The 17,825-nt window shown below is 42.7% G+C and overlaps 2 protein-coding genes across 2 annotated transcripts in view; one reads left to right on the top strand and one right to left on the bottom strand.

Annotated features, from left to right (window-relative positions):
• Window positions 1–303: 303 nt before the first annotated feature.
• Window positions 304–6,047, top strand: LOC133999029 (zinc finger and SCAN domain-containing protein 21-like). The gene is made up of 2 exons (XM_062438140.1): window positions 304–514; window positions 2,233–6,047. Exons 1-2 carry the CDS (start codon window positions 322–324, stop codon window positions 3,252–3,254), a joined length of 1,215 nt encoding a protein of 404 aa, XP_062294124.1. The 5' UTR covers window positions 304–321; the 3' UTR covers window positions 3,255–6,047.
• A 6,291-nt stretch (window positions 6,048–12,338) lies between these two features.
• Window positions 12,339–17,825, bottom strand: part of doc2a (double C2-like domains, alpha) — a 12,298-nt gene continuing 6,811 nt past the window's right edge. The window contains exons 3-5 of the mRNA XM_062438402.1: window positions 15,984–16,085; window positions 14,800–14,896; window positions 12,339–12,475 (exon numbers count right to left, since the gene is read on the bottom strand). Of these exons, the coding sequence (XP_062294386.1) occupies window positions 12,339–12,475; window positions 14,800–14,896; window positions 15,984–16,085 (336 nt within the window). The remainder of the gene's footprint in view (window positions 12,476–14,799; window positions 14,897–15,983; window positions 16,086–17,825) is intronic.

Below are 17,825 nucleotides of genomic sequence, written 5' to 3' on the forward strand. Positions count from 1 at the left end.
CTTCTCCAGGGACCACTACACCACTGTATATACCAGCTGCACAAAAATGCATCATCAGATATTTCCGATTTGCACATTCTGAGCCACAATAGGAAAAGTCATAACATTTCAGGCTTCAAGAATGTAGTTTAGGTGTTTAAAAAAATGTGCTTTCTAATGTCAAAATGGGTCCGAATGAACCAGAACAGTAAGTAAGGGTTAAGAATAACAACGGTGGCTTTTATTTTGAAGGACAACAGAGAAGAAGGGGGTTTTTCCGTTTTCGTTTTGTTGTTGTCCGGCTCTGTTTCCGGTGTGCGAGCAGCTGTTCATGGTGCCAAAATGACCAAACTGCAGCTGCTGAACGCCTACCTGACGGAGCGGCTGACGGTGGTGGTGAAGGAGATCCTGGACGTGGTGGAGGACACGGTGACCGAGTACCGGGAGGAAACGGCTCGGACCAAGCGCGAGAACGAGAGTCTACGGAGGCAGCTGCGGGACATCCTGCTGCTGGAGGCCGAGACTGAGTGGCTGAGTAAGGGCCGAGCTATCTGGCTAACACCGAGGCGAGACCTGGAGGAACCGAGGCTGCAAGCTGCACTGCAAATCCGTCTGGTTTAAAGGCTCCGATGGATTTAATGCTTGAAAGAAAAATACAGCTTTATAAGTTTGTTTTTTAAAGGTTTATATTTATAGAGTAAGTGGCAGAGAGGCCGACAGGAAACAAGGGATGACCTGCAGCATTGGTGTCTGGCCGGACTCGAACCAGGGACGCTGTGTTTACATGACACGCGCGCTAACCACTCCACCACCAAGACGCTCATATTTATCAGTTTTTATACTTAAGTGGCAGCAGAATAAAAACACACTGGGTCGAAATGTTAAGATATGTGTGACTTTTGGTGTCACTTCCTCTTTGCTTCCACCAGACAGACACAGACGTTAATTAGAAATATAAAAGCTTTATTGTTATCAGGGGCGAGTCAATGATCAGACACTCTTACCTGCCTTTGTTTTTATAGTCGTGATTGATTGTGTTGCTAAATGTGTGTATGTCAAAATACCACTGAGTGATGAGCACTAGCAAAGCAGTCTTATCTTATCTAATGAGAATGTGACATATAATAACCTGTAAGTGACTCATTTTTACTGGATAACGCAAATTACAACAATATTAATACATAGTAGAGAGGTCTAATATAGTGTTTAATAATAATAATGGTACATTAAAGTACATTAAACCTGTTATGATAAAACCTTCCAGTACTTCTCACTCTGTCAATAAACAGGAAAAGTCAAATTTTAAAAAACCTACAAAAGCCATAATTAATGTAGACTACAAACATAACAGTGCCTGTCTGTGTTCTTCACTTAAAATAATCAATAATGTTTTATTAGGTTATAAGTAATCAAACTGCTCTTAGCTCAGGACTGTTTTTTTTTTTAGGTGTCTGGCCCCAATTAACACAAATAATCTTTTCTTTAAAGTCTTGACTGACTGTCCATACACATTCATAACCACTTAATGAATACAAAGATGAGCTCTTTATTCTTTATTCTTTATTCTTGTGGCACTGAATATTTAGTTTTAGAGAGTGAATCAGACAAAAAAAAGGTAATATAATATTCTCACATTTGGCTTTAGAAGTTTTTTGAGGAGTGTTTTTTACCCTCTTCTGACATTTAAAGTCTGTGTAAAGTAAGAATAAATATGTGTTCTGAGTTTGACATACCACAGTAAAGTGTGTTGTTAACCACCCTGCCAAATTTGAATGATTAAAAAAAATCGCCAAATATATGAAATTAGGCTTCAAAGTTGTGTAAAAGTCTGCCTCTGTCTCTGCTCCCAAACGCTGTGGGAGTGCCCGTCGAGTCCGCTGAAGCCCCGCCCCCTACCGAGTGTCACCTGTCAATCAAAGTCACCACCTCTACCAGCAACATGGACGCTAGGTCTGAGAGCTTTCTGCTGCTAACTCAGATGCTAGCTCGACGGCTAACTGGCTAACTGTAGACTGTAGTAGTAGTGTGCGCTGAATGTATTTATACCTCTAGAAGAAGCAGGGGCGGGTTTTAGCCAATCAGACCCACCCATTAAATCCAGAAAATGTCTGAATTCACTTTACACAGTCTTTAATGAAAATGAATTTGAGCCACACCAAAAGCTATGTTGTTTATTCTGTTTCCATCAGTGATTCTGATCAAAGCTGCATCGTGTTAATGCTTCATACTCCGTCTTGTTCTCTGTTGTTGCAGGATCCACCAGGTCCAGTCTTGGTTTCGCTGCTCCTGAGCAGCAGACCAGCGATGCGGAGCCGAGGCCCTGCTCAGAGGAGCCGGACTCCACCCTGAACCAGACCAGACAGCCTCCAGCCAATCAGAAGCTTGAGCAGGTGGTGTCGGTCCAGAGCGAGACTCCTCTGCCAGGAGACCAGAAGCCAGCTGAGTCCTGGGAGTCGGGGCTGAAGCCTGAGCTGCAGCAGGAGGCGTTCAGGAAAGCTTCCCCTCTTCCTTCTCTCTCCACCCTCAGTACTTCCTCTGCCGCGCCCCCTAAAATCCACATCGAGGTTCCTGCGCTCAGAGAGGAGCCGCGGGCCCCGGCTCCGCCTCCGCCTCGCATCAAAACTGAACCTGAAGAATACAACGTGTGTGAACCTGAAGCTCACGCAGAGTCTGTGACAGCGAGCACGCACGCTCACGTCCCGCTCCTCCCGCCGGAGGAATCGACTTTCAGAGCGGAAGCAGAGCGAGCGGCGGCGGCGGCGCTGAACGTCGACCAACACGAACGCAACAAGAAGAGCTCTCAGGAGACGAGCGATGACGGAGCCGTCGCCGGTTACGTCCCCGAGCTCGTCCACCGCTGCCCCCGCTGCGGCGAGGCGTTCGGCCAGGCCAGCAGCCTCCGCCTCCACCTGGAGCAGAAGCGAAAGACGTACGCCTGCGACTGGTGCTGCAAGTCTTTCGCTCAGTCGGCCGACCTGCGGCGCCACCTGCGCACACACACGGGCGAGCGACCGCACCGCTGCACCTTCTGCTCCAAGAGCTTCAGCCAGAGAGGAAACCTGCGGCGACACCTGCGCATCCACACGGGGGAGCGGCCGTACAGCTGCCCCTACTGCTGCCGCACCTTCAGCGACGGAGACACCATGAAGAAGCACAAACGCACGCACTCAGGAGAGAAGCCGTACCGCTGCGTCCAGTGCTCCAAAACCTTCACCAGCGCCAGCGGCCTGCAGATCCACCTAAAGAAAGACATGTGCTTCGTGGCTAACGCGTGATTGGACGAGTCAGGAGAGACAGAGACGCTGCACGGAGAGGAAATGATACATGTTGAGGTGATGCAGCACCATCAGGACCCGGCAGGTTATAACCATGTCTGTCTTCAATCTGAAGGTCTTTACTCACCAAATAGTTGCATCTAAATCAGGTTCAAATCATCAGGCTTCTTAAGAGTTGGAAGAATTAATCAGCTTTTTATTCCTTTCTTAAAGATTTATTATTTATTTACTTTTTTCCGGCAGTGTAGACGCTTTCTACTTCTGTTCTTCTTCTGCTGGGTTTTTAAAATGCTGCTTATTTAAGTGCTTTCTGTTGATGCCACATCCTGCTTTGAGTTTAACCAATCAGCACAGAGTTAATCTCAAGCCCCACCCAGGAGTCTTTCGGGGCTGAACGGAGCACCTTCCCCCGAGGCAGGGACTCGTTTAGCTCCAGTACAAGTTCCAGTAGATTGTCATTCAGGGAGATTCCTGCTGTGGAGACGAACCGACGGCAACGTAACATTACCCTGAAGTTCCTGCAGTGGAAACGTGGCTAATGTAGCATGAACTGTAACCACTCAGCTACCAAGGAGATCCAAATTGATCTTACTGTTGGATCTGTCAGTGTGAAACATGTTTGATGAACCTACAGAGAATTATCAGAGATTCTGCAGCTCCTCTCAGCTTTATAGTTGAGTTTCAGCTCATTGTTTATCTGTTCTGGTTCTCAGTGCTAACATAGCGTCGTTCTTATCTCTTCCATTCACAGCAGATATCAGAGCTTGTAATCATAAAATATAAACCTGAGCAGATTAAGAGATTAATGTAGAGATCAGTAATTAAAATGCAGCTTATTAAAAACGCTTGTAACGTATCAAGAAGTCAGATTTGAACCTGTGACGATGTGTATATGTAATTATTTGGCACATGAAGACACTCAGCAGTGGGATTCTGTCTCCTCGCCAGCCGTCTGTTGAGCACTCTGTGGGTTTTTCTGAATGGGACATGATGAAGTTTTGGTTTCCAGGCAGCTACACAGCCTTCATATTTATTCATCTATTTATTTTTATTTTTATTTTCTTTCGGGATTGTGAGCAAACATAGTCAGAGAGTCTCCTGCAGCGTCTTCACTGGACAAAAGACGACTTCACATGGTTCTGGATTGAAAGTCAACGTTTGTTTCCAAATCCGGAGCAGAGATGTGAAGTTTAAGCGACTGATGACCGACCCAGACTGTATCCTTCAAAGTCCAACTGAAATTATTTATTTTTTTGCTAAACTACAGCAGCGTGCGCTCAGTGAATCAGCTGTCCTGAAAGCAAAAAAATGGAGAAAGTAGTAAACTTCTTTAATAATGTAATGGCGCCCCCTACTGTCACAGATATTGCTCCCACTCTGGCAAATCTCATTTATATGACGGAGTATAAGAGCCACACTAAGAGGAAAAATGAATAAATACAATTTTGGAAATGACGAGAATAAAGTATTTCCTTATTTGTGAAACCGATACCAAAGTATAACTTCACAAGATGCTCAACGTTCCTCATTTTAACGCAGGAAGGGTTCTCATAAAATTACGACTTTATTCTCCTAATATTACGACTTTATTCTCGTAATGTTACGACTTTATTCTCGTAATTTTATGACTTCTCGTAATATTACGACTTTATTCTCGTAATGTTACGACTTTATTCTCGTAATTTTACGACTTTATTCTCGTAATTTTATGACTTCTGGTAATATTACGACTTTATTCTCCTAATATTACAACTTTTTCTCCTAATATGACTTTATTTTCGTAATATTACGACTTTATTATTGTAATTTCCACACACAAAAAAATATTTTTTCTCTTAGTCTGGCCCGGATACTCCGTCGTACATGTTATAATAAAGCTGCGAGCATCAGTCGGCAGCTTCAGACCTTTCGGTGCTCAGTAGAAGGAAACAGCAGCAGGTTTCACTGAAGGTGAGAAAAGTCACTTCAGTTAGTTTAACTGTGTTTTTAGACGGAGTGAGACTAATCATCATCATCATCATCATCATCATCATCACAAAGTTTCTATTCATCACAAGTGAATGAAACTCTGTGTATGATGAGGAGATAACGAAGGGCGTCTCTTCTGAGCTTTAAAGGCTTTATCTCCTGATGATGCCTGCAGGTTGGTCCAGGTTCTCATAGTGCTGCATGTTTCTATACTTCTCAGTCTCAACTTATTCACTACAAATGTTAAGAAGAGTACAGAAGAAGAGATTTGAGACACAACACAACACTATTAATAACGCAGTTTTAAAGAGGCGTCATTCAAGGAGATTTCAGTTGGACTTTAAAACTGTTTTAAATGACAGAGGACAGGTTGACAGGTTTGAGCCAAAAAAAGATTAATAAAGAGAGAAATGTTAGAAAGAGAAGCAGACGGAGGATGATGCTCTCGTGTTCGCTGAAGATAAACTGTTGTTCTCACTCTGCTCGGCTTCTGTGAGCTGGTTTCCAGATGTAATCTCACCTTTACTGTTTTCAATGATACTAAAAACAATGAAGACTTTCTGCTTCGTGACAGACCGGTTTCTGCAATACTAAAAATAGAATATATTATTTATTTTCTTCTTTTTTTGTTTTCTGTCGGTGTTAGAAGAAGTTTGTCTGATCTCACTCCTGGAAGACGTCTGATTGTAAATCACGATGTGCGGATTAATCTGCTGTGATTCAGACAGCGGCCGGAGTGACTGTGTGAATGTGAATAGATCGTCTCTGCAGCCTTCTGTGTGTGATTATCAGTATTTTGTATCGATGTTAAACATCTTTGGTTTTTTAGGCAAAATAAATGTTCAGTGAAACTGTTTCTGCTTCTGAGACGTTGATTGACTCAAACTACAAACTCTATATTTCAGTTTCATCAGTGATTTAAATTTGAGCTTATTGTTTTTTTTCATTTTAATTCATCCACAAGTCAAAGTCAGCTTTATTGTCAATTTCTTCACATGTTAAGGCTACAAAGGAATCGAGAAGACTTTGCTCACTATCCCACGGTGGAACAGATAAAGTGCACAGGCACAACAGATAAGACATTTACTAATATAAAAAATAAAAATAGAATAGATAGACAGTAAGATAGAATAAGATTTAGGAGTCTACTTTTGTATATGTAGGAATATATGTATACACAAAGTTTTATTGTTATTAACTTTTTCATAATTCCTTTTGACTAATCTGTTGAAGACAAACATTCATGTCTGTGTTCAGTATCTTACCTCGTCTCTTCTTTAGTCGACGTCGTCCATCACTGAAATCTTTCACCGTCTCAAAGTTTGTTCATTTTTTCTTGATGTTGGTAAAATAAATAATAACAGGTGGACAGACACAGACACAACTGCCACATTTTGTTTTAGCTTTAAAAAGATAACAGCAGGTTTAATCCTAAAGTTTCCACACACGTGTTTTCACTTCACCTGATTGACTTGAGTGGGCGTGTCCAGACTGTGATTGACAGCTGAGTGGGCGTGCCCAGGATGTGATTGGCCGTTGAGTGGGCGTGTCCACACTGATTGGCGTTGAGTGGGCGTGTCCGGACTGTGATTGACAACGGAGTGGGCGTGTCTGCAATGATTGACATCGGAGTGGGCGTGTCCAGACTGATTGACAGCTGAGTGGGCGTGTCTACACTGATTGACAGCTGAGTGGGCGTGTCCACATTGTGATTGACAGCTTATCACACCATGAAGAGCGTTTGTTTGTTTCAGAAGTAAATTATTATTATATTTATTTATTTAAAGTTATACAGAAAAATATCGGCCTGTGTTTACTCACACTAATAAATTATTATTGAATTCATATATTTAAATTAATTTAATATATAATTAATTATATTATATAAATTAATGATAAACTATTATAGTGTATATTTATATTATTTAAATATTTATATGAAATGTATACATAACAAATATAGGTCTGTCTATAATTCCTTTTTTTAAATTATTATTGAATTTATATTATTTTATAAATGTCTATTGTTAAAAACACTATAAATATAATAGTTATATATTTATATATTATTATGAAACAAACGGAAAAATCATAGGCCTGTTTATATTCATTTATTAATTAATATTGAATTTATTTTATTATTAAACTTCAGTATTGTAAACACTATAATATAATTACTATAACTATAATATTGCTAGTAATATAATATAATACAATAGTTTAATATGCTTATTTTTACTACAAACAGCACTGGGCTCCACTGCTTTATGATCGATATGTTTTAGTAGAATATTAACTGATATTAAAAATACAGATAAACATGTTTTAATCCCTGAGTATTGTCTGTTTCCTTTAACCTGCAGTAATAAACTCAGGGCTAAAACAATACATTATGTTTCTAATGAAAAGTAACTCTGTAGTACTGACTGTGTATCGATCCGTTTCTTTAGTGCTTCAGGAGACGTTCGCTGACCTTAAAGCCTTCGTGATGATGGATGCTGTGAACTTTAATGTGAGCTCTGTGAGTGGACGCGATGCATTACAGGAAACAGAGGAAAAAGATGAATGGAGGTAATAGAGAAAGAAAACAAGGCAAGGATTGACAAGAATTAAAGTTAACAACTAAAATCTATAATTTAAGTAAAGAAAACTCCTATTATTCATGTTTTTCTCCTGGTTTTACACTAATATAGATTTTTGAGGTCAAACTTATAAAAGAAGACTGATATAAAAAGATTAAAGTCTCCCTCCACTCAACAATATTACAACAAGCAGCAAAACCTTATTCTTAATTTATTATTCACATAATCTTCTTCTTTTGACAATTTTAACTTGTAAGTGTTTCTTCCTTCCTTCCTTTTTTCCTCCCTCCCTCCTTCTCTCTTTCTTTCCTCATCCCACTTTCCTCCCTTCCTCTTTTCCTTTCTCCCTCCCTCCCTCCTTACTTCTTTCCTCCGCCCTTCCTTCCTCCTTTCCTTCCTTCTTCCTCCCTTCCTTCCTCCCTCCCTTCCTTCTTTCCCCCTTACATCCTTTCCTTCCTTCTTCCTCCCCTTCCTTCATCCTTTCCTTCCTTCTTCCTTCCTCCCTCCCTCCTTTCCTTCCTCCCTACTTTCCTTCCTTCTTCCTCCCTTCCATCCTTCCTTCCTCCCTCCCTTCCTTCTTCCTCCCTTCAATCCCTCTCTTCCTTCTTCCTCCCTTCTATCCTTTCCTCCCTTCCATCCTTCCTCCCTCCCTCCCTTCCTTCTTCCTCCCTTCTATCCTTTCCTTCCTTCTTCCTCCCTTCTATCCTTTCCTTCCTTCTTCCTTCCTCCCTCCCTCCCTTCCTTCTTCCTCCCTTCTATCCTTTCCTTCCTTCTTCCTCCCTTCTATCCTTTCCTTCCTTCTTCCTCCCTTCAATCCCTCTCTTCCTTCTTCCTCCCTTCTATCCTTTCCTCCCTTCCATCCTTCCTCCCTCCCTCCCTTCCTTCTTCCTTCCTTCTATCCTTTCCTTCCTTCTTCCTCCCTTCTATCCTTTCCTTCCTTCTTCCTTCCTCCTTCCCTCCCTTCCTTCTTCCTCCCTTCTATCCTTTCCTTCCTCCTTCTTCTTCCCTCCCTTCCTTCCTTGACACGAGGACAACAGGAGGGTTAAAACATCTTTAATCTCTGAGTGTTTTTCTTCAGCTGCTTTTTATCGTCTCAGTGTGAAAATGAACTTTTGTGTGAACATCTTTGTGCTGATGTGACAGATGGAAACATGCTCACACCAACAGAAAATAACTAAAACCATCAGGAAAAAGCAAGACCCCAGAAAACCTCATTAAAAATAATGTCAGCTGTTTTTAGCCGGTATTTAGTTACTCGTCGTCAGATATTCTGCATTAACATTGTGCTGAGTCAGCTGTTAACGGCTCCTGCCTGCAGTGTAACGTTCACACAATCACTGCAGAAACTGAACCTGTTCTGCAGCCTCTTTAAGTGAATTTATGGCGGTTTAATGTTGATTAAACCTTCATAAAACATAGATAATGATATGATTCAGAAAGTCACACTGAATCATATCAATATGTGTTCAGATCTGACTGAGTTATGACTCTGAGGAGGAGGAGAGCACAGATCCTGTCATTTCCTCATGGTTAAAACATCATTTGGAACAATCATTACTACACACACACACACACGCACACACACACACAGAAGAACTTAATTTATACTGTCAGCGTGTGGTTGGTGCTTTGTGTGCTTATTCGAAGGATGGTTTGTGTGACTTTATTGATGCAAAAACACAATTTTTAAAAGAGTTTGAAACGTTTTTGCAAGAGATGTATAATGTTTTAATGGTTTGATGTTAGGTTTTGTGGGGTAGTGTGCAGAGTTTTGCAAAAAATAGCCTATAGTTTCAAAGATAGTGCTGTAAGTGGAAAAAACTGTAAGTGATGTGTTTGGCTGCAGTTCTACTTTAAAGCTGTAGGGGGCAGTGTGGCGACACCGAGGAGCATCGCTGCACAAGAACAAACTCAGCTTTTTTCTGTCTTGTGTTGCATTCCAAATTTATTGTTGCATCGTACATAAAACACCTGATAGAAATGTAAGAACACCTGTAAAGCACAAGATCAGTGTAAACAACAGTTCAACGATATTGTATAGAAAGCCACATTCGTACATACAGTCGTGCATAAAAGAGCCAACGATTAACACTGTAAACAGAACACGAGCTGCACCTGAATGTCTCATGTCTCACTTCACTTTGATTTAGAAAACAGGCAGGAGGGGAGTATAGAGATATAAAGTATATCAACATATTGCATCATGCAACAACGAGGAAGAACCACTTGTATCATCATCATCATCATCATCATCATCGTCATCGTGGCAACAACAGGATACAGTTTGTTTTTCACAGTCTCATTGAGAAGAGCAGCAGAAATGTGATCCATGCATTGTGATGTGATGCAAAATCTGATTTTACCAAAAAGACGAGACCTGTACAGTTTCTATATGGAAGCTGCTGATGCTTGATATTTTCCGTAAGAGCTCGGTGTCATTTTACGTCCCTAAATATGAGAAATAATATTCTTGTCGGTGGATATTAAACCTCTTCACTGAAACAAGCTCACTGGTAGCACCTTTAACCCTCCTGTTGTCCTCAGGTCAAGGAAGGACAGGAGGAAGGAGGGAGGGAGTAAGGAAGGAAGGAAGGAAAGGAGTAAGGAGGGAGGGAGGGAGGAAGGAAGGAGGGAGGGAGGAAGGAAGGAAGGAAAGGAGTAAGGAGGGAGGGAGGGAGGAAGGAAAGAAGGAAAGGAGTAAGGAGGGAGGAAGGAAGGAGGAAAGAAGGAAGGACAGGAGTAAGGAGGGAGGGAGGAAGGAAGGAAGGAAAGGAGTAAGGAGGGAGGAAGGAAGGAAAGAAAGGATTAAGGAGGAAGGGAGGAAGGAAAGGAGGAAGGAAGGAGGGAAAAGGGGAAGGCAGTGAGAAAAGAAGTATGGAAGGAGGAGGGAGCAAAGAAAGAGGGAAGGAGGGGAAGATCGAAGGAAAAATTAAAGAAAGAGGGAGGAAGGAAGGAACAGTCCAAAGAGATGCGGTCAACAGGAGGGTTAAAGACCAAAAATGTTCAAATCAGGTCCAATCCTGGAACATATTCTGCATTTTAAAACACTTTTATTTTACAAAGAAAAAGTTACAACAATCTCAGGAATAAAACAAACTGAACCCGTACCAAACTGTAGCTGTGCAGATATTCAAGAAAGTGAGAAAAAAAGGGCAATCTGCTCTTTAATGGAGGTGTGACAGTCTGAGCTCAGTGTTAATCAGTCCTATTCTGCAGAGATCCTGTTTATAACCTTAAAGAGGCCACAGTGAATGCACCACACTACGCCATATAAACATCTCACACTAAACCACTCAACAGCCATTGGACAAAGTTTGTGTAAAGTGAATTCAGACATGTTCTCCTTAACACATTAAATAGGTCATACATGTATTTCTAACCATTTAGATTTGAATTGTGGAGCTAGGCTTCACAAACTGTGTTTCAACATTTCTGTGTCTGGATTTAATGGGCGGGTCTGAAAATCACAACGGAGCATAAACCCGCCCCTGCTGCTGTAGAGGTATAAATACATTTAGCGCACACTACTACTACTACAGTCTACAGGTAGCCAGTTAGCTGAGTTAGCCGCCGAGCTAGCCGCCGAGTTAGCCACTGAGCTAGCAGCTGAGTAAGCCGCAGAGTTAGCAGCTGAGTTAGCCGCCGAGCTAGCAGCTGAGTTAGCAGCAGAAAGCTCTCAGGCCTAGCGTCCATGTTTCTGGTAGAGGTGGTGACTTTGATTGACAGGTGACACTCGGTAGGGGGCGGGGATCCAGCGGACTCGGCGGGCACTCCCACAGCGTTTGGGAGCAGAGACAGAGGCAGACTTTTACACAACTTTGAAGCCTAATTTCATATATTTGGCGATTTTTTTAATCATTCAAATTTGGCAGGGTGGTTAACAACACACTTTTCTGTGGTATGTCAAACTCAGAACACATATTTATTCTTACTTTACACAGACTTTAATGGTGTATAGTTGATATTTTGGCTGTTTTGGGGGAGAATAAACTCAAACGGTTCACTTCGCTTTCTGTATGAAAACACTGTCAGAGGTTCATTTGGCAAAAGCATGTCTGGTTAATAACTTCACTTCCGTTAAAGAGCAGCAAACACCTGCTTCCCTGAATTTCCAGGACTATTCCCACACGGGGGGCTACTAGGCTGATTGAAAAAAAAACAAAAAAAAACATGCAATTTAATTTCAGTGGTACTTTTAATCCGGTGATCTCTCTACAGTTTCAGTTTCTGTTGACTTCCTGTGAGTTGGACCGCTCACAGGTCTGTTAACAGTATGATGTTGATGCTGAGTGCCGGTGTGACGGTGTTGACGCTTCTTCTCTTCTGATCAGTAATGAAGGCACTCTGCTCTCCAACCTTCAGGATGGCTCACATTATTATTATTATTATTATCATTATCATTATACACTTTTTCTCTCACTTCCTGCTGATGAAGTTACTCGAGTCCGTCCCACAGAGTGAGCGGAGGACCTCTGTGAACCGTGTGATCCCTGACAGCGACTGTCTGCATGCATTGAAGGCGGCTGCTCAGTGTTTAGTCGTGGCTGAGGGTCTGAGGCAGCTCATTGGTCAGGATGTGCCACCGCTCCACCCTGCGGCCCTTGTTCTTCAGACAGTCCATCCAGTGACGGAGAGCGTCGCCCTGCGAGTGACAGCTCAGAGAAACGCCACCTAAACACAGACAGGAAGCAGGAAGTGCTGCAGTTAGTTTGAGTCATTCTGTGGATCGAGTTTTAACCTTCGTGTCGTCCTCCCGGGACAAATTGACCCCGTCTGTTTTGACTGTTCCTTCTATCCTCCCTTCCTTCCTTCCGTCTGTCCTCCCTCCCTCCTTCTCTCTTTCTTTCCTACCTTTATTCTTTCTTTCCTCCATCCCCCTTTCTTCCTTCCTTCCTCCCTCCCTCCTTCTTTCCTTCCGTCCTTCCTTCCCCCCTACCTTCCTTCTTTCCATCTTTCCTTCCTTCCTTCCTTCATTCCATCCTTCCATCTTTCCTTCCTTCCTTCCATCCTTCCATCTTTCCATCTTTCCTTCCTTCCTTTCATCCTTCCAATCATTTCTTCCTTCCTTCTTTCCTTGACTCGAGGACAACAGGAGGGTTAAACAGTGTTAACAGCACAGAATAAACCACTCCGCTGTCCAAGTACCTCCAGACCAAAGGGACGGACATCCTCTCCACCCATAGAAAGCTAACTGCCTCACAAGAGAGCCTCAAAAGCATCAGCGGGCTTTTCACGACGGGGAAAGCAGCTGAAGATGCATTTGTCAAGTGGAGAAATGAAAACACTGAAGAGAGAGAGAGAGACGGGGAAGCAACAAAGACTGAAGTGGATGCTGTGCTGCTTCAGAAAAGAACAAAAAGCAGGGCTGGAGAGACGGCTCAAGATGACGCACTAAGCGAGGCTGAATGTACACAACACAACTCTGGACACCAGGAAGTTTCATCAGATCAGGATCACATCTCCTCCCAGACCTCCGTAAATGTCCGACAGTGGGACGTCATTAAAGCACCACGTGTGGATGAACCAGGCGGGGAGTTCCGGTCCTCTGAAATGAGGCCAACGCGGAAGTAACTTAAAACTGCATTCTATCAAAAGGCCACCAGGGGGCAACCGTTTTGGTGTCAAAAGGACTTCCGTCTCTATACAAGTCAATGGAGAATTCACCAACTTCTCACTTGATTTCTAACCTCAGTAAACGTTTTCAAAATGTGTTTATGGTCTCAATCGCTAGTTTAAAGCCTTCTTCAATGCAGTATGATGTTCATTTGGGACATTTTGGCCTCCCTGATTTTATATGTGACGATAAAGCAGGGTATGCATTAGGGCGTGGCTACGTCGTGATTGACAGGTTGATTGGTTCACAGGTTCAGGAGGGCGCCTCATGCTCCTCCTGATGCCCATATAAGTAGAATCCGTGTTTTTATTTTTCCCAGCATGCACCTGAAATGTTCAAGATGGCGCTGCTCAGATCCGATACTATTGGCCTCCGAGCAGCAGTCCACAAACCAATGGGTGACGTCACGGATGTTATGTTTATTATATATACAGTCTATGGGATGAATACAAGACCAGAACGGTGGAAGACACATCTGCAGGAAAGGAAGAGGAGACTGAAGTGATGAATGAAAGCTGCCCCTCCTGCAGTAAGTGCCCACTGTGATGCTTTCAGGTACTCAGACTCAGACTGAGGAGCGAGCTGTTGGCAAACAAGCCGGAGGCGTTTATACTGATGGCTGCTGAGAAAGAACTCAAGCGTGGTCAATGATTGGATCACTGAGGAGTTATTGAGGAAGCTGCTCTTCTAGTATAATAAGGTGACATGAGAGTATAAACAGCAACCCACAATTACCTTCATGAGTCTCATGTGTTTTAACCTTTGTTTCGTCCTCGAGTCAAGGAAGGTAGGGAGGAAGAAGGAAGGAAAGGAGGGAGGAAGGGAGGAAGAAGGAAGGAAAGGAGGGAGGAAGGAAGGAAGGGAGGAGGAAGGAAGGAAAGGAGGAAGGAAGGGAGGAAGGAAAGGAGGGAGGAAGGGAGGAAAGGAAAGAAGGAAGGAAAGGAGGAAGGAAGAAGGAATGTAAGGAGGGAGGAAGGAAGGGAGGAAAGGAAAGAAGGAAGGGAGGAAGGAAAGGAAAGATGGATGAAAGAAGCAAGGAAGGAATGTAGGAGGGAGAGAGGGAGAAAGGGAAAGGAGGAAGGAAGGAAAGGAAAGAGGGAGGAAAGAAGGAAGGTAGGTAAGGGGGAGGAAAGAAAGAGAGAAGGAGGGAGTGAGGAAGGACAGAGGGAAGGAAGGAAGGGAGGAAAGAAGGAACAGTTTACCCAGCTGAATCCCGTCAGAAACATCCCTGAAGTGATTTATTTCCTCTCCAGCCGAACATGAAGCACAGTTTTGAAAACATGATGCTCGTGTCTCGCTGAGATGAATGGAATAAATCTCACGGTGTTCAAAGAGAGAAACTCATCCAGAGGGTCAGTGATCAAAGGCTTTATCGTCTCACCTATGAAATCATTGGAGCGTCCCAGGTCGTAGTCCCACACCGTCACCTCCAGCGTCTTGTTGGCCAGCTCCGCCAGAGGGATCTCATAGAAAAACTCCTGCAGGGAAACAGATTCATTACAGCGTGCAGGTCTGTGAGGTCCAGCGTTACTAACACGTCTCTCTGCTGCTTTTGCTCTCTGAGGACGAGCTGCAACAAACCAGAAGCTGCTTGTTTTATAACCTGAGTCATGAAGTCGCTTTTTCTATTAGAAGATCTTCAGCAATAAGTCTGGTTATATTCTTTGTTTTTATTCATGTACAAAAGCCAAACGAACCATGAATTCATCTATTAACCCTCCTGTTGTCCTCAAGTTAGGGAATGAAGGGAGGAAGAAGGAAGGGAGGAAGGGAGGATGGAAGGGAGGAAGAAGGAAGGGAGGAAGGAAGGATGGAAGGGAGGAAGAAGGAAGGGAGGAAGGAAGGAAGGAAGGGGGGAAGAAGGGAGGAAAGGAGGAAGGAAGGGAGGAAGGATGGAAGGGAAGAAGAAGGAAGGGAGGAAGGAAGGAAGGGAGGGAGAAGGAAGGGAGAAAGGAGGAAAAAGGAAGGAAAGGAGGGAGGGAGGAAGAAGGAAGGAAAGGAGGGAGGTAGGGAGGAAGAAGGAAGGAAATGAGGGAGGGAGGTAGGGAGGAAGGAAGGAAGGAAAGGAGGGAGGGAGGTAGGGAGGAAGGAAGGAAGGGAGGAAGAAGGAAGGAAAGGAGGAAGAAGGAAGGGAGGGAGGGAGGGAGGAAGGAAGTGAGGAAAGGAAAGGAAGGAATGAAGGATGGAGGAAAGAAGGAAGGGAGGGAGGAAGGACAGATGGAAGGAAGGAAGGGAGGAAAGTCGACGGGGTATAAAAATATAACGCTGAGTTAGCCGCCGAGCTAGCAGCTGACCTAGCGTCCATGTTTCTGGTAGAGGTGGTGACTTTGATTGACAGGTGACACTTGGTAGGGGGCGGGGCTTCAGCGTTTAGGAGAAGGGTAATAGGCAGACTTTTACACAACTTTGAAGCCTAATTTCATATATTTGGCGATTTTTTTAATCATTCAAATTTGGCAGGGTGGTTAACAACACACTTTACTGTGGTATGTCAAACTCAGAACACATATTTATTCTTACTTTACACGGACTTTAACGTTAACCTGGCTGTGACTCAGTTCTTACCTCGTTGAATTCGGGGTTGAGGGTCTTTTTCATCACCGTTGTTTTGTGCTTGGATTTCTTCTGTATGTCTGGTTTCAGATATCTGACAAAAGGGGAAGAAAATGAAGAAAAGAGCACATGAGTTCATTCTACCATGAAGTGGTCCAGAGTGATGAAACTTATATTACATGTCTTACTTTTATATCACTTTTATTTTAACATTATAACGTTCATATTTTCATGTTTATCTTGTTCAATGTTCCATATACACCTACAACATTGTGCTTATACCTTTATATACATTTTGTTTAAACTGTTATTATCATTTGCTAAAACCTAAAAAAATAACTGTATATATATTTTTATTTTTTATATATAGCCTTTTTATTTCTATTGTTTTATATTTATATATTCTTTAAAATATACATTTTAAATTGTTTACATTTTACCATTTTTTCTGATGTTTTGTTACAATTTTATGGATTATTTAAAATTATTTTTAAAATTTTAAAAATACTTATTTCTACACATTGTTTCTGTATTTAGAATATTTTTCTTTTCTCCCTCCCTCCCTCGTTCCTTCTTTCCTCCCTCGCTCCTACCTTCCTTCCTTTTTTCCTCCGTCCTTCCTTCCTTCTTTCCTTTCCTTTCCTCCCTTCCTTCCTCCCCCTTTTCTTCCTTCCTTCCTTCCTTCCTTCCTTCCTTCCTTCCTTCCTTCCTTCCTTCCTTCCTTCCTTCCTTCCTTCCTTCCTTCCTTCCTTCCTACCTTCGTCCCTCCTTTCCTTCCTTCTTCATCCTTTCCATCGTTCCTTCCTTCCTTCCTTCCTTCCTACCTTCCGTCCTTCCTTTCTTTCTTTCCTCATTTCCTTCTTTCCTTTCCTCCCTTCCTTCCTCCCTCATTTTCTTCCTTCCTTCCTTCCCTTCCTTCTTCCTCCCTTCCATCATTCCTTCCTTCCTTCCCTCCTTCCTTCCTTCCTTCCATCCTCCCTCATTTCCTTCCTTCTTCCTCCCTTCCATCTTTCCTTGTTAACAACAGGAGGGTTAACATCTGCAAATACAATAAAAAAGAGAAAAAATATATAGTTAAAATAACATTGGAGAAAATATACTAAATACAGAAACAATGTGTAAAAGTAAACATTCAAAGTAAAAAGTAAAAAGTATTTTGAATGCTAATTAATAATTAATAGTTAACAGTTTTACAATGCAGCACACACAGTCAGCAGAGTAATGAGTAGCAGAGAGAGAAGCTCATCATCATCATCATCATCATCATCATCAGGGGGGGCAGCAGCAGCGGTGGTCGAGCCTCTTCATCACACAGAGCTGCTCTGTAATTGGTTGTGACCAGTTATTCTAACAGATGACACAAAGAAATAATAAAGGCGAGGATGCACCGATGCGCTCGGCGGCTTCCTCTTCATTACCGCCTCTCCTCTGCAAACCGCTGCAGGCTAACAGGAAGAGAAAAGACGGCTGGGGCTCCGCTCCATCTCGGGCCCCGTGTTCCCTGTAATGTGTCTGTGAGCTACTGGGAGGCTCTGCAGGAAATGAAGAATCCCAAAGATACCAGCTGGAATATGAGACCTGCTAGCTGCTTCATTTTCTCTGAATGACTTCAGTTTGACTCAATCAGACACAGTGTCTGTTGCTCTGATCTATTTCCCATTTATCAGCCTTCAACTGCTCAGAAAAACAAGTTGAAACATATACAGAGAAGATACAACCTATAAAATCTGCATCACTGGGATTTAAATGAAAACTCACAGCCTCAAATGAACCTAAACATGCACCATGTATCTATTCAAACCTGCATTACCTGATGTTTGCTCCACTAGTTTTCAATGTTTACTCCTCAATCTT

Source organism: Scomber scombrus, chromosome 18 (assembly GCF_963691925.1).
Source record: "Scomber scombrus chromosome 18, fScoSco1.1, whole genome shotgun sequence".
NCBI lineage: Eukaryota > Metazoa > Chordata > Actinopteri > Scombriformes > Scombridae > Scomber > Scomber scombrus.

Bases quoted from the DNA above. Each gene is read 5' to 3' on its own strand.
- LOC133999029 (XM_062438140.1), top strand. From the start codon at position 322: ATGACCAAACTGCAGCTGCTGAACGCCTACCTGACGGAGCGGCTGACG. The intron at 515-2,232 runs GTAAGGGCCGAG...CTGTTGTTGCAG, and splicing joins GGCCGAGACTGAGTGGCTGA to GATCCACCAGGTCCAGTCTT.